We start from the raw sequence: 14,061 nt of genomic DNA on the forward strand, positions 1-14,061 counted from the left end.
TAACAATAATATAAATTTATTAATAACTCTAATACAAATCTAATTCAGAATATATTCTTTTACAATTTAGCGTGACTAGTAACAACGTTGCCAACGGCAGCAACAACTTCTATCTCCACTGAAGCATTCATTGGTAGAACAGCAACTTGGAATGCAGTTCTTGCTGGAGGATCCTTATTAAAGTCTGTAAAAAAACATTACTCTTATGTATTCAAAATTTAATGTGTTTTAATGTATGTAATATAGTAAAACTTGATTTATTCGAATCACTGAGCTTGGGAATATTTTGACACTCATTCTAGCAAACAATAAAACAAACAAAAATTCCTACCCCGAATTATTAAAACCTGGGCCCTGATTCTAATTGAGATTTCGACTCAAAACATGTCGAAATTAATATGGCGACGTCGAAATGCGACTTTGCGAACCTTGTGGATTTCAGCTGAACTAACCAAACGACGTCACTAATTTTCGATTTATCGAAATTAATTTCAACTTCAAGAAAGTGGTTGAAATTTCATTTCGAGTCGAAATTAATCTGACATGACTGGCTGGACTGGGAGAAGTGAACTTAGGCTCAGTTTAGGTAGGCGGTGTTGTGTTTTGATTCTTGCAAGGAAAACTGAGGCAAAAAGTATTAATATGGCTGCGTTTTACGGACCTTTGCTGGTTTTGGAGGAATTTGAGAGGATAGATATCCGACGCTCACAACGGAGGATAAGAAGAATGTTACGGGATACTCAAAATCCTTTTTCACTAAGTGATGCTCAATTTAGGCAGCAATTCCGGCTTAATTAACAAGCTGCAAATTATTTGATAAGGGTATAAGAACCATATTTGGAGGAGGGTGTTTATGCCTCTAGGATACCCAAAATATTTAGGGTTAGTATTACTAAGCTGCAGTAAATTCAAAAATACATTAGAATATAACCACTAATTCAAATCTTAAGCTCTTAAAATTGCGGAAGCAATAGTTTATGTTATCCTTGAAAATACGCTTTATACATTATGTAGTTGGAAAAAAATATAAGTACAGATTTTTTGTTTTAACGTATATCATTGATAATAAAAGTAAACAACTCTTTTATGTTTTAATATATTTCATTGACAATATAAGTAAATAGCTTTTTTTCAAAAACGCCATTCAAACAATATTTATTAGCATCTTATATTGCTCCGAATGGCTTCACTATAGGAAGCTATATATTTAGAAAACTACAGATTCATATGTATTCACAGTATTATTATTGTCTGATATAACGAGATCGGCTTATAACGAGGTAATTAGTCTGTCATTTCAGTTCTCGTTATAGAGGGAGTCTACTGTATATATATATATATATATATATATATATATATATATATATATACATCCTACTATCATTTTCGCATCGATACATTATGCTTTTACCATCAATTTAGCATCGTCTTGCAAAGTAGCATCTGTATATCGACGCTACTTTACAAGACCTTAATAACTTTTTTCCTGTACCTGTTACAAGAATTTTAACCATCTCATTGATTAGAGTTTTGATACCGTGTTGGTATTTTAAAATATCTGCTTTCTCTCTTTATCCCTTACTGAGTTATATAAGTTTATTCCAGAAAATGTTTGAGTCTAAAATGATGGTACAGTGAAAATATTATATATATTTAGTTCAGGGTTTTACCGTTTACTCGCTGCCATTATATACATGAAAATGTATATCCCACTTTCATTATCAATCATTTTAGCATCAGAAATTTGGCATCGCTGTTGAATATAATATTACCCACAACGAAATAGTAAATTTAAGAATATATATATATTTTTTTCACCCACAAATCATTCTGGCATCATGTTTAGTTAAAAGTAACGGGTTTTATATATTGCAACTACCTATTGTATCTTCGCTCCAATTGGTCCAGTCGCGACGTACAGCCCCTCAAATGATAGGATTTAACCAATAAAATACAATAAGACAGAAAAATCAAATATAGCAGCATGTCAAAAAGGCTTTAATTATATATCTTCGTTTCTATAAGTCCAATCGTGACGTACAGTATCTCAAATGACAGGATTTAACCAACTGAAAACAATGAAATAAAAAAATTAAATACAGCAACATGTCAAAAGGGCCGTAGTCACGTATCTTCGGTTCTATTAGTCCAATCGTGACGTATAGTACCTCTAATGATAGGATTTAACATAAAGAATACAATGGGATAGAAATATCAAATGCAGAGCAATGTCAAAAGGGCCTTAGTTGTGTATCTTTAGTTCTATTAGTCCAATCATGACGTGCAGTACCTCAAATGAAAGGATTTAACAAATAAAATACAATGAGGTATAGGAATTAAATGGAGTAGCATGTCAAAATGGCCGTAGTTATGTATCTTCGGTCCTACTAGTCCAATCGTGACGTACGATACCTCAAATGATACCACTTAACCAATAGAATACAATGACATAGAAATCAAATACAGCATCACGTCAAAAGGGCCTTAGTTACGTATCTTCGTTTTTAGTGGCCCAATCATAACGTACAGTACCGCAAATGACAGGATTTAACCAATCGAATACAATAAGATAGAAATGTAAAATACATCAGCTTGTCAAAAGGGCCTTAGTTATGTATCTGCGGTCTTATTAGTAAAATCGTGACGTTTCGTACCTCAAATAATAGAATTTAACTAATAGAATACTATGAGATATAAAACTTAAATAGAGTAGCCTGGCAAAAGGCTTTTGACAAAATCTGACATAACAAAATGCTAGAAATATTGGAAACAGCGGGATTGATCGATAAAGATCTACGAATAATTACAAATCTATACTGGCATCAAGTGGCAATAATAAAGGTTGAACAAGAACTGTCGGATGAAATAAATATAAAAAGAATAGTGAGACAATGCTGTATATTGTCGCCTTTACTTTTTAACTTATATTCGGAGGAAATATTTAAGGAAGCCTTAATGGAGACAACCGAAGACAAACATAATTATATACAGGATGACGGAATAAAAGTTGGAGATGCCACACTGGACAGAGTAGAGAAACTCGTGTATCTCGGCAGTAATATCAATGAGAGCTGGGATCCAACCGCAGAAATTAAAAGCCGACTAGACAAGCCCGAGCTGCCTTTGTAAAAATGAGAAACGTACTTTGCAGTCACGATCTGCAGTATTGACCTTAGAGTTCGAGTGACATTTGCTACATCTTTCCTGTCCTGCTGTATTGAGTGGAAGCGTGGACTCTAACTGAGGCTATACAGTTATATTATATTATAGGGCTGTGGGTATACAGACGACTACTCAAAATAAGCTGGGTCGACAGAGTTAGAAATGAGGAGGTCCTTAGACGGCTGAACCAAACTACACAACTGGTTAATATAATAAAGAAACGCAAGCTGGAATACTTAGGTCATATTATGAGACACCCTGAAAAATATAATCTTTTACATCTGATCATTCAGGGAAAGATCCAAGGTAATCGTGGTCCTGGTAGAAGAAGAACACCATGGCTGAAAAATCTAAGGCAATGGTATGAAAAATCAACTACATCGTTATTTAGAGCTGCTGTCAATAAAGTCACGATGGCAAATATGGTAGCCAACATGATATCCAACGATCGATAACGGTCATGGAACTAGAAGACGAAGAAGTCTGGCAAAAGGGCTTTAGTTATGTATCTTCGATCCTATTTGTCCAATTGTGACGTACAGTACCTCAAATGGTACCATTTAACCAATAGAGTACTACGACGTAGAAATCAAATACATCAACACGTCAAAACGACCTTAGGTATATATCTTTGCTCCTATATATGTTATGTCAAAAGAGCCTTAGTTGCGTATCTCCGGTCCTATAGGTCTAATCATGACATGAAGCCTAAAATGATAGGATTTAACCGAGATAATACGATGGTAGAGAGAAATTAAACATGGCGGCATCTAATAACACCTTAAACTGGCAGCAATAAAACGAATTACCGCACAGAGATGTGTGGCTTATTACGTGACAGGATTTAGCGAATACCATACAATTACGTCATACATATCTTTGCATACGTCCACTTTTAGTTAACTACTTAGTATCTATTCAGTACTTTGCTTTACGGTGTTGAGGCATGGACTCTTAAACAGAAGAATGTTAAAAATCTTGAAAGCTTTGAGATGTGGTGCTACCGCCGTATACTAAAAATAAGTTGGGTGGATATAATTACAAATGAAGAGGTATTAGAAGTTATTCACCGGTCACCGCCTTTTCTGTAAATGGAGTGAATATTGTTTTCCATTTAATATTTTTTCTCAGTTGAATAATTCCTGCTGGTATTTGGTCTAAGCTTACTTCTTTTCCCCATTCAAGCTGTTTCATAGCTAATTCTACTTCCTCTTTATAGTGCCCTGTTCACCTGTTTTGGTAATTTCGGACTATTTCATCTCTTATAACATAAAACAGTTGTTTCAGATATCTTTATCGCGTTTCCTTTTTTTATGGATGAATATTCTGCCGTTTTCATCTTCTACTATTTCATATGGAGCTACACGATTAACAATTCCAAATCAAGAAAACATAAATAACACTTCGAATTATATTATACAACTAATAGTCCAAAAATGAAGAGCAAGAGGTAGATGGCCAAGAAGCCGAAATCTTAATGACGAACACAAATATAATCGACTAATCAGACAATTAAGATCAGCGCTACATGATGAAGGCAATGCCACATTTGAACACTACATTAGTACATTGTCTAAAGAAGATCATTAAGTATGAATAGCAACAAAAACACTTAAAGAGACCTGAACAACACAACTCACCATTTAAGAAAGATGACGTTAGTTGAGGAAGATCAGACCAGGAAAAAATGTCAACATTTTCAGAATACCACATAATAATAGTCAAGCAATAGAACACTGAAAACTTTTATTTTTAACTGTACGCCCATGAATGACTTACCATTTTTTAAGTAACACTTAATATTGCACTTGTTTATTGTATTTTTTTCATCTTTCAAGATAATTCTTATAGGGATATATGTATTTATAACATACGGTCTTATGGTCTTATTACGGCTTTAAGATTATTCGACCCAAATGTATCTTGTACCGCACTGCTAATTGAGAATTATGTTTGTAATGCGATAAGAGGTCCGGATATACGAGACACCAGTGACTCATGCCGCACTGATAAAAATCCGACAGGAATCTGTATTTCTATAAAAAAAGAATATGTAGATTAATTTGTTTTGTGTATTAATTTAGTTTAGTTTGAACAAGACTTGCAGTAAAAGATTTTTCTAAATATAGAATGTAAACCATATTCCCAATGCTTTGTGAAAGAGAACCAGTTTATAATATACCGGACGACGAAGGACTTCAACATCTAATTAATAGGATTACCACAATGTGTGATGAATATGGCCTTAAGCTAAACACCGCAAAGACAAAGGTGATGGTCGTCAGTAAAACGCCAACACAACCGGAAGTGGTAACAGCTTATGGTGAACAACTGGAGAGAACTAACAGTATCACTTACCTTGGTTGTAATCTAAATGAGAACTGGGATATGAGCAAAGAAATTAGAATACGGATAGAGAAGGCCAGAGCTGCATTCTTTAAGATGAAGAATCTGTTATGTGGAAACAATATTACTTTAAGTCTGAAAATTTGATTAGTGAGATGTTATGTGTTCCCTACTCTTTTGTATGGTGTCGAAGGTTGGACTTTGACGGATACACTTCTCAAGAAACTGGAAGCCTTTGAAATCTGGGTGTATCGGAGAACCCTACGAATAAGTTGGGTGGATAGAGTTCGTAACGAAGTTGTTTTGCATCGGATGGGAAAAGTTACGGAAGTCGTCAAAACAGTTAAAAATCGCAAACTTGAATATTTTGGCCATGTTATGCGCCACCCAGAGAGATATAATATACTCCATTTAATAATACAAGGCAAGGTAGACGGAAGAAGAGGGCCAGGTCGAAGAAGAACGTCATGGCTTAGAAACCTGAGAGATTGGCTTAACAGATCCTCTGCATCTCTTTTCCGAGCTGCCGTCAACAAAATTACTATAGCCAATTTGATAGCCAACGCTCGATAATCGAGCTCGGCACATGTAGAAGAAAAAAAGGACGACCTTATTTTAGAATATTGGTCGATGAATTGAAATCATTGTTCAAGAAACGAATTATTCATGTGCAGATGTTTTACTATAAAAACATGTAGAACCAAAATCTCGATTAAAAAAGTTGCAACCAGTTACTCAGGATGGAACTTAACCCCATTATTGATTTTACAAGTGATAAAATGGGTCGACAAAAAACCAGTTTTATTCCTTACATCATTTAAACATAATAGTTGTATCTTGGTTTAATCAAATGAAAAGAAAAATTATACACAAGTACTAAAACCACAAACTATTCTCGATTATAACTTGGTGAAAAAGAGTGTTGATTTTAGTGATCAAGTGGCTTCTTACCAAAGCCCAATACGCAAAATTCTGAAGTGGTACCGAAAAGTGGCAGTGAAATTAATATTTAATACCTGATTTAATACCACAGTAGTCAATGCTTAGTTGCTAAATAACAGAAAACGTAAAAAAGTGACAACCTATCCTTGAGTTCAGACTGGAGTTCGCGAAGGCATTTGCAAATAAAGAAATGTTGTAACCTTCACGACAAGTTACATCCAAAAATACCATCTCAGGCAAAGCGATGTAGATAATACAAAGAGAAGAAAGTGTACAAGATGTTACAAATTTTTAAGAAGAAGCATGATTAGTAGAAAGGCCGATAGAAAAGTTAAAAAAGTTAAAACATACTCTGAAGAATGTGATGGCAAAACTGCAATATGTCTAGTGTGCTTTATTGAATCACATTAAAAAACAATTTTACTTATACAGGAACTATTATTGAGTAAAAACGTATTGTGCCTCAAGTGGCCTTATAATATTGGATAAGTTGATAGTTTCTAGTAGAACGTTTTTATTGTTAATTACCTCCGTAAAAGTGAGTTATAGTATTTATAAAAAAAAGACAATGTAGATTAAACGAATGGTGGAAGTGACCCTGATTGACTTTGATGAAATATTTGCACAAAGTCGTTCAGAAAAATCGAGGATTGCGTTTTGGAAAGAGACAACACAAACAGAATTTAAGACTTTTCTCGGGCTTATGTTCCATATGGGTACAATTAAGATGAACCGTCTGAATGACTACTGAAAAAGTATGGGTAACTTCTATAATAGTGTTGACTTGACTAGACAATTGATCATAGCCCATATTAAGAAATAACCGAATAGACAATCCTCACTTGTCAAAGAAACTAAAAAAACGTGAAGTGGTCTAAAAACTAAAAAGTCCACTATTCAAACTGGTTTTTAATAAAAAATTTAATAATATGTTAAAGTTTTTTTAATATACCCTAAAACTGAAAGCGCAAAGAATCGATTGCAAGTTACAAAATACTTGTAGTCATACTGTTTGGACAAGTACAGTTGTTTAAATAATCGGTTTCTGTGATAAACAAATTGAATAAATTGTAAAATATTTTTTGATCTGCTTGATATTTAGCACACTTTAATAACTCATCAATTGCCATAATTTCAAGTAGCTATATTACCTGTCGTTAGGCAAAAAACAAAGTTATTAACATTTATAAATTACTACAAACATAATATCTTACAGTTTACGGTTTTTTCGTTTTTTCTTATCTCAATTATTTATGTATTTAAATTTGGTATTTGTCTACATAAAAAACTTTTTATGGTCTACAACATTTATTTGAATTGTTTTTCTTTAGAATGTATACAAAACGTTTTATAAGCAAACAATTATTTTCTTTTTGCCTTTTAAGATTGTTTAAAAAAACAAAGCAAAATCAACTTTAGTCAACTCAGTCTTTACGAATTTTTCGTCGGCTACCCCTCATACTATTTAGAATTTATATTTCTGTATAAGATTTTTTTAAACTATTTAGCGAGGTTCCGTGAACTACTTTCTTATGGCAAAGTCAAATATTATTTTTCTATGTGATTAAGCCACAATTATTGGTCGATATTGAGATGAAAATTACATTTTTAATTAACTAATATTTAACGATATGTTTTCCAATATTTAACCTTGTTTATTGTACAAATTATGTAAAAATGTGTATACACATTTTGTACAAAAAACGTTTTTTGAGAACGATTTCCTGAATGGAAATCAAAATGTCAAACATTAAATAATTAAAAATGTAATTCTCATCACAATCACAACCAATATTTTTGACTTAATCCCATAAAAACCTAATATTTATCTTAAACTATTCACTGATAGCTTCGATAAAACAGGTTGGAAATTAAAATATGTAAAATATTCCCCGACACAACTCTCTGGGAAAAAATATCTAAATAAATAGATATAACAACTGAACATTGATATAAAAAAACCTGTTAGTTGACCCCAGCCGGCTGAAATCAGCCGGCTGGCAGGTAGATTCAATGTCTTTATTATTTGAACTTGACCGACCGACCAAACCGATCGATATTTTTATGTTTTCAAATATAATTTTAAGTATATATATACTGGCAACATCTATTGGCTTTAAAATGATACCAAATACAATAATTTTACCTTCCGAGGTTACAATGATGGTTTGATGTAAAAAATTTAATATATAAAAAAATCGGATTATTGAAAAACCGACAACGGTGCCAAGCCTACAAAGGTGCTCTAAACGAACATACACGACTTATAAATAGGAAATGATAGCATTTCTTGGTGATGCTAAACTACTGCAACGTGAAAAGAGCTCTAAATGATAGCGGGATGTATATATATATATATATATATATATCTATATATATATATATATATATATATATATATATATATATATATATATATATATATATATATATACATCCCACCATCGTTTTAAGCTCTTTTCACGTTGCAGTCATTTAGCATCACCAAGAAATGCTATCATTTTCTATTTATAAGTCGTGTATGTTCGTTTAGTGCACCTTTGTAGGCTTGGCACCGTTGTCGGTTTTTCAATAATCCGATTTTTTTATAAATTAAATTTTTTACATCAAACCATCATTTTAACATTGGGAGGTAAAATTACTGTATTTGGTATCATTTTAAAGCCAATAGATGTTGCCAGTGTTAATACTTAAATAATATTTGAAAACATAAAAATATCGATCGGTTTTGGGTCAAGTTCAAATGCAGGCATTGAAACTACCTGCCGACCGGCTGGGGTCAACCAACTAGTTTTTTTATATCAATGTTCAGTTGTTATATTTATTCAATTTAGATATTTTTTCCCAGAGAGTTGTGTAGAGAAATATTTTACATATTTCCAAGCTGTTTAATCGAAGCTATCAGTGAATAGTTTAAGATAAATATTAGATTTTTATGGGATTAGGTCAAAAATATTGGTTGTGATTGGGATGAGAATCACATTTTTAATTATTTAATGTTTAACATTTTGATTTCAATTCAGGAAATCGTTCTCAAAAAACGTTTTTTGTACAAAATGTGTATACACATTTTTACATAATTTGTACAATAAACAAGGTTAAATATTGGAAATCGTATCGTTAAATATTAGTTAATTAAAAATGTAATTTTGAAAAAGACGTACAGTTGATTTTGCTTTGTTTTCTTAAACAATCTTAAAAGGCAAAATAAAAAATTTTGTTAATAAAACGTTTTGTATACATTCTAAAGAAAAATAATTTAAATAAAAGTTGTAGACCATAAAAAGTTTCTATGTAGAGAAATACCAAATTTAAATACATAAATAATTGAGATAATTCCAAAAAACCATAAACTCTAAGATATTATATGTTTGTAGTAATTTATAAATGTAAATAACTTTGTTTTGTGACTAACGACAGATAATATAGCTACTTGAAATCATGGCAATTGATGAGTTATTAAAGTGTGCTAAATATCAAGCAGATCAAAAAATATTTTACAATTTATTCAATTTGTTTATCACAGAAAGCAATTATTTAAACAACTGTACTTGTCCAAACTCGTATGACTATAAGTATTTTGTAACTTGCAATCGATTATTTGCGCTTTCAGTTTTAGGGTATATTAAAAAAACTTTTAACATATTATTAAATTTTTTATTAAAAACCAGTTTGAATAGGGGACTTTTTAGTTTTTAGACCACTTAACGTTTTTTTAGTTTCTTTGACAAGTGAGGATTAGGTTATTTCTTCATATGGGCTATGAACAATTGTCTAGTCAAGTCAACACTATTATAGTTACCTATACTTTTCCAGTTGTCATGCAGACGGTTAATTTTAATTGTCCCCATATGGAACTTAAGCTCGAGAAAAGTCTTAAATTCTGTTTGTGTTGTCTCTTTTCAAAACGCAATCCTCGATTTTTCTGAACGACTTTGTGCAAGTATTTTGTCAGTCACTTCCACCATTCATTTAATCCACATCGTCCTCGCCCGATGCTTCTAACAATGATTGTAATTCAGCAGTGGTCAATCTACGTTTATGTTCACATCTACCTTTTTTAGATGTCGAAGGCATATTATTTACATCCATTTCTTTATAAATACTATAACTCACTTTTACGGAGGTAAGTAACAATAAAAACGTTCTACTGGAAACTATCAACTTACGACTTCCAATACTATAAGGCCACTTGAGCCACAATACGTTGTTACTCAATAATAGTTCCTGTATAAGTAAAATTGTTTTTTAATGTGCTTCATTGAAGCACACTAGATATATTTCAGTTTTGCCATCACATTCTTCAGAGTATGTTTTAACTTTTTTAACTTTTCTATCGGCCTTTCTACTAGTCATGCTTCTTCTTAAAACTTTGTAACATCTTGTATACTTTCTTCTCTTTGTATTATCTACATCGCTTTGCCTTAGATGGTATTTTTGGGTGTAACTGGTCATGAGGGTTACAACATTTCTTTATTTGTAAACGCCTTCGCGAACTCCAGTCTGAACTCAAGGATAGGTTGTCGCTTTTTTTACGTTTTCTATTATTTAGCAACTAAGCATTGACTACTGCGGTATTAAATATTAATTCCATTGCCACTTTCCGGTACCACTTCAGAATTTTGCGTATTGGGCTTTGGTAAGAAGCCACTTGATCACTAAAATCAACACTCTTTTTCACCAAGTTATAATCGAGAATAATTTGTGGTTTTAGTACTTGTGTATAATTTTTCTTTTTATTTGATTAAACCAAGATACAACTATTATGTTTAAATGTTGCAAGGATTAAAACTGGTCTTTTGTCGACCCATTTTATCACTCGTAAAATCAATAATGGGGTTAAATTTCATCGAGAGTAACTGGTTGCAACTTTTTTAATCGAGATTTTAATTTTACATGTTTTTAGAGTAAAACATCTGTACATGAATAATTCGTTTCTTGAACAATGATTTCAATTCATCGACCAATATTCTAAAATAAGGTGTTATTACGTCGTCCAGAATATTATAAACTGGTTCTCTTTCATAAAGCATTGGAAATATGGTTTACACTCTATATTTAGAAAAATCTTTTACTGCAACTCTTGTTCGACCTAAACTAAATTAATACACAAAACAAATTAATCAATTTTTTTTATAGAAATGCAGATTCCTGTCGGATTTTTATCAGTGCGGCATGAGTCACTGGTGTCTCGTATATCCGGACCTCTTATCGCATTACAAACATAATTCGTAACTAGCAGTGCGGTACAAGATACATTTATGTCGTATAATCTGAAAGCCGTAATAAGACCATAAGACCGTATGTTATAAATTAATATATTCCTAAAAGAATTATCTTGAAACATGAAATAAATACACTAAAAAAGTGCAATATTAAGTGTTATTTAAAAAATGGTATGTCATTCACGACGGGCGTACAGTTAAAAACAAAAGTTTTCAGTGTTCTATTGCTTGATTATTATCATCTGGTATTCTGAAAATGTTGACATTTTTTCCTGGTCTGATCTTCCTCAACTAACGTCATCTTTCTTAATTTGTGGGTTGTGTTGTTCAGGTCTCTTTAAGTGTTTTTGTTGGTATCCATACTGAATGATCTTCTTTAGACAATGTACTAATGTAGTGTTCAAATGTGGCATTGCGTGCGTCATGTAGGGCTGATCTTAATTGTCTGATTAGTCGATTATATTTGTGTTCGTCATTAAGATTTCGGCTTCTTGGTCATCTAACTCTTGCTCTTCATTTTTCGACTATTAGTTGTATAATATAATTCGGAGTGTTACTTGTGTTTTCTTGATTTGGAATTGTTAATCGTGTAGCTCCATATGAAATAGTAAAAGATGAAAACGGCAGCATATTCATGCATAAAAAAGGTAACGCGATAAAGATATCTGAAACAACTGTTTTATGTTATAAGAGATGAAATAGTCCGAAATTGTCAGGTGAACAGGGTACTATAAAGAGGAAGTAGAATTAGCTATGAAACAGCTTAAATGGGGAAAAGAAGTAAGCTTAGACCAAATACCAGCAGGAATTATTCAACTGGGGAAAAAATTAAACGGATAACAATATTCACTCCATTTACAGAAAAGGGGGTGACCCGCAAAAATTTTAAGAACTTCTTTAATAGCCTCCAGTCAACAGTTTCCTAATCATGTTTAAAAAACGTACGGAATGCACTGTATATACTAACCCAAACCGTCAACATACTTGTTGTTGCAGTTATGTATTACGATCAACTTAAAGGTTATGCACGACTCCCCTTGCATAGGTACATAGGCATGCACCCGTGCGGGAGAAAAAAGATTTGTCATAACGTTACATTATGTAACATTTTAACGTTGAATATTTTATGGTCCCCTTTGGATTATAAAACAAATGATCGACTTTTTCTCGCACAGATCCCGCCTATGTAACTTTACAAAGCGAGTCGTTTGCTGGGTATTAAAGAAACGTCTATGGCCATCATATAATTTGACGCTATTTCACGTTCTACGACGCATTCCACGTTTGACACACTGTCTTGTTTAGTTTTCTGTCATTTTATTTGTTAAATCCTATCTCATTCTCGTCACAGCGTCAAGGAGCAGTAAATGTGTGCAGTGAACGGGAGGAATATGTTTAACAGTGAACGTTGGAGATTTTTCGAGTCTTTCATATTTTCTTCTTTGAGTGCCTCTCCTATCGGAGATTGGATATCCTTAGGGCGATTTTAATTTTATTTACTGCTGTTTTGAATAATTCACTCATCACTAACTCATCAGGTGGCCAAAGTGTTTAAGTTTTCTCTTTTTTATATTCAGTATAACTTCTGGATCGTTATGTATTCTACGTATTACCCCTTCATTTGTAATTTTATCCACTCAACTTATTTTTAGTATACGGCAGTAGCACCACATCTCAAAGCTTTCAAGATTTGTAACATTCTTCTGTTTAAGAGTCCATGCCTTAACACCGTAAAGCTAAGTACTGAATACATACTAAGTAGTTAACTAAAAGTGGACGTATGCAAAGAGATGTATGACGTAATCGTACGGTATTTGATAAATTCTGTCACGTAATATGCCACATAACTCTGTGCGTAAATTCGTTTTATTGCTGCCAGTTTAAGGTGTTATTAGATGCAGCCATGTTGAATTTCTCTCCACTATCGTATTATCTTCGTTAAATCCTATCATTTTAGGCTCCATATATCCTGATTAGACCTATAGGACCTGAGATACGCAACTAAGGGTCTTTTGACATAGCATATATAGGAGCAAAGATATATACCTAAGGTCCTTTTGACGTGTTGATGTATTTGATTTCTACGTCGTAGTATTCTATTGGTTAAATGTTACCATTTGAGGTACTGTACGTCACGATTGGACTAATAGGACCGCAGATACATAACTAAGGCCCTTTTGATAAACTGAGGTATTTTATTTTTCTATCTTATTGTATTCGATTGGTTAAATCCTATCATTTGAGGTACTGTACGTCACGATTGGGCTAATAAAAACGAAGATACGTAACTAAGGCCCTTTTAATATTTTGCTGTATTTGATTTCTATCTCATTGTATTCTATTAGTTAAATTCTATCATTTGAGGTATCGTACGTCACGATTGGAC

General features: G+C 32.6%; 1 protein-coding gene across 3 annotated transcripts in view; it reads right to left on the reverse strand.

Moving 5' to 3' along the window:
* LOC140445000 (rutC family protein UK114-like) overlaps positions 1–14,061 on the reverse strand; it is a 43,834-nt gene continuing 29,773 nt past the window's right edge. For all 3 annotated transcript variants that reach the window (XM_072536770.1, XM_072536771.1, XM_072536769.1), the window contains exon 3: positions 1–184. In XM_072536770.1, coding sequence (XP_072392871.1) covers positions 60–184 — 125 coding nt within the window. In that variant the 3' untranslated portion in view covers positions 1–59. The remainder of the gene's footprint in view (positions 185–14,061) is intronic.

This window comes from Diabrotica undecimpunctata, chromosome 7 (genome assembly GCF_040954645.1).
Source record: "Diabrotica undecimpunctata isolate CICGRU chromosome 7, icDiaUnde3, whole genome shotgun sequence".
In the NCBI taxonomy this organism is placed as follows: Eukaryota; Metazoa; Arthropoda; class Insecta; order Coleoptera; family Chrysomelidae; genus Diabrotica; species Diabrotica undecimpunctata.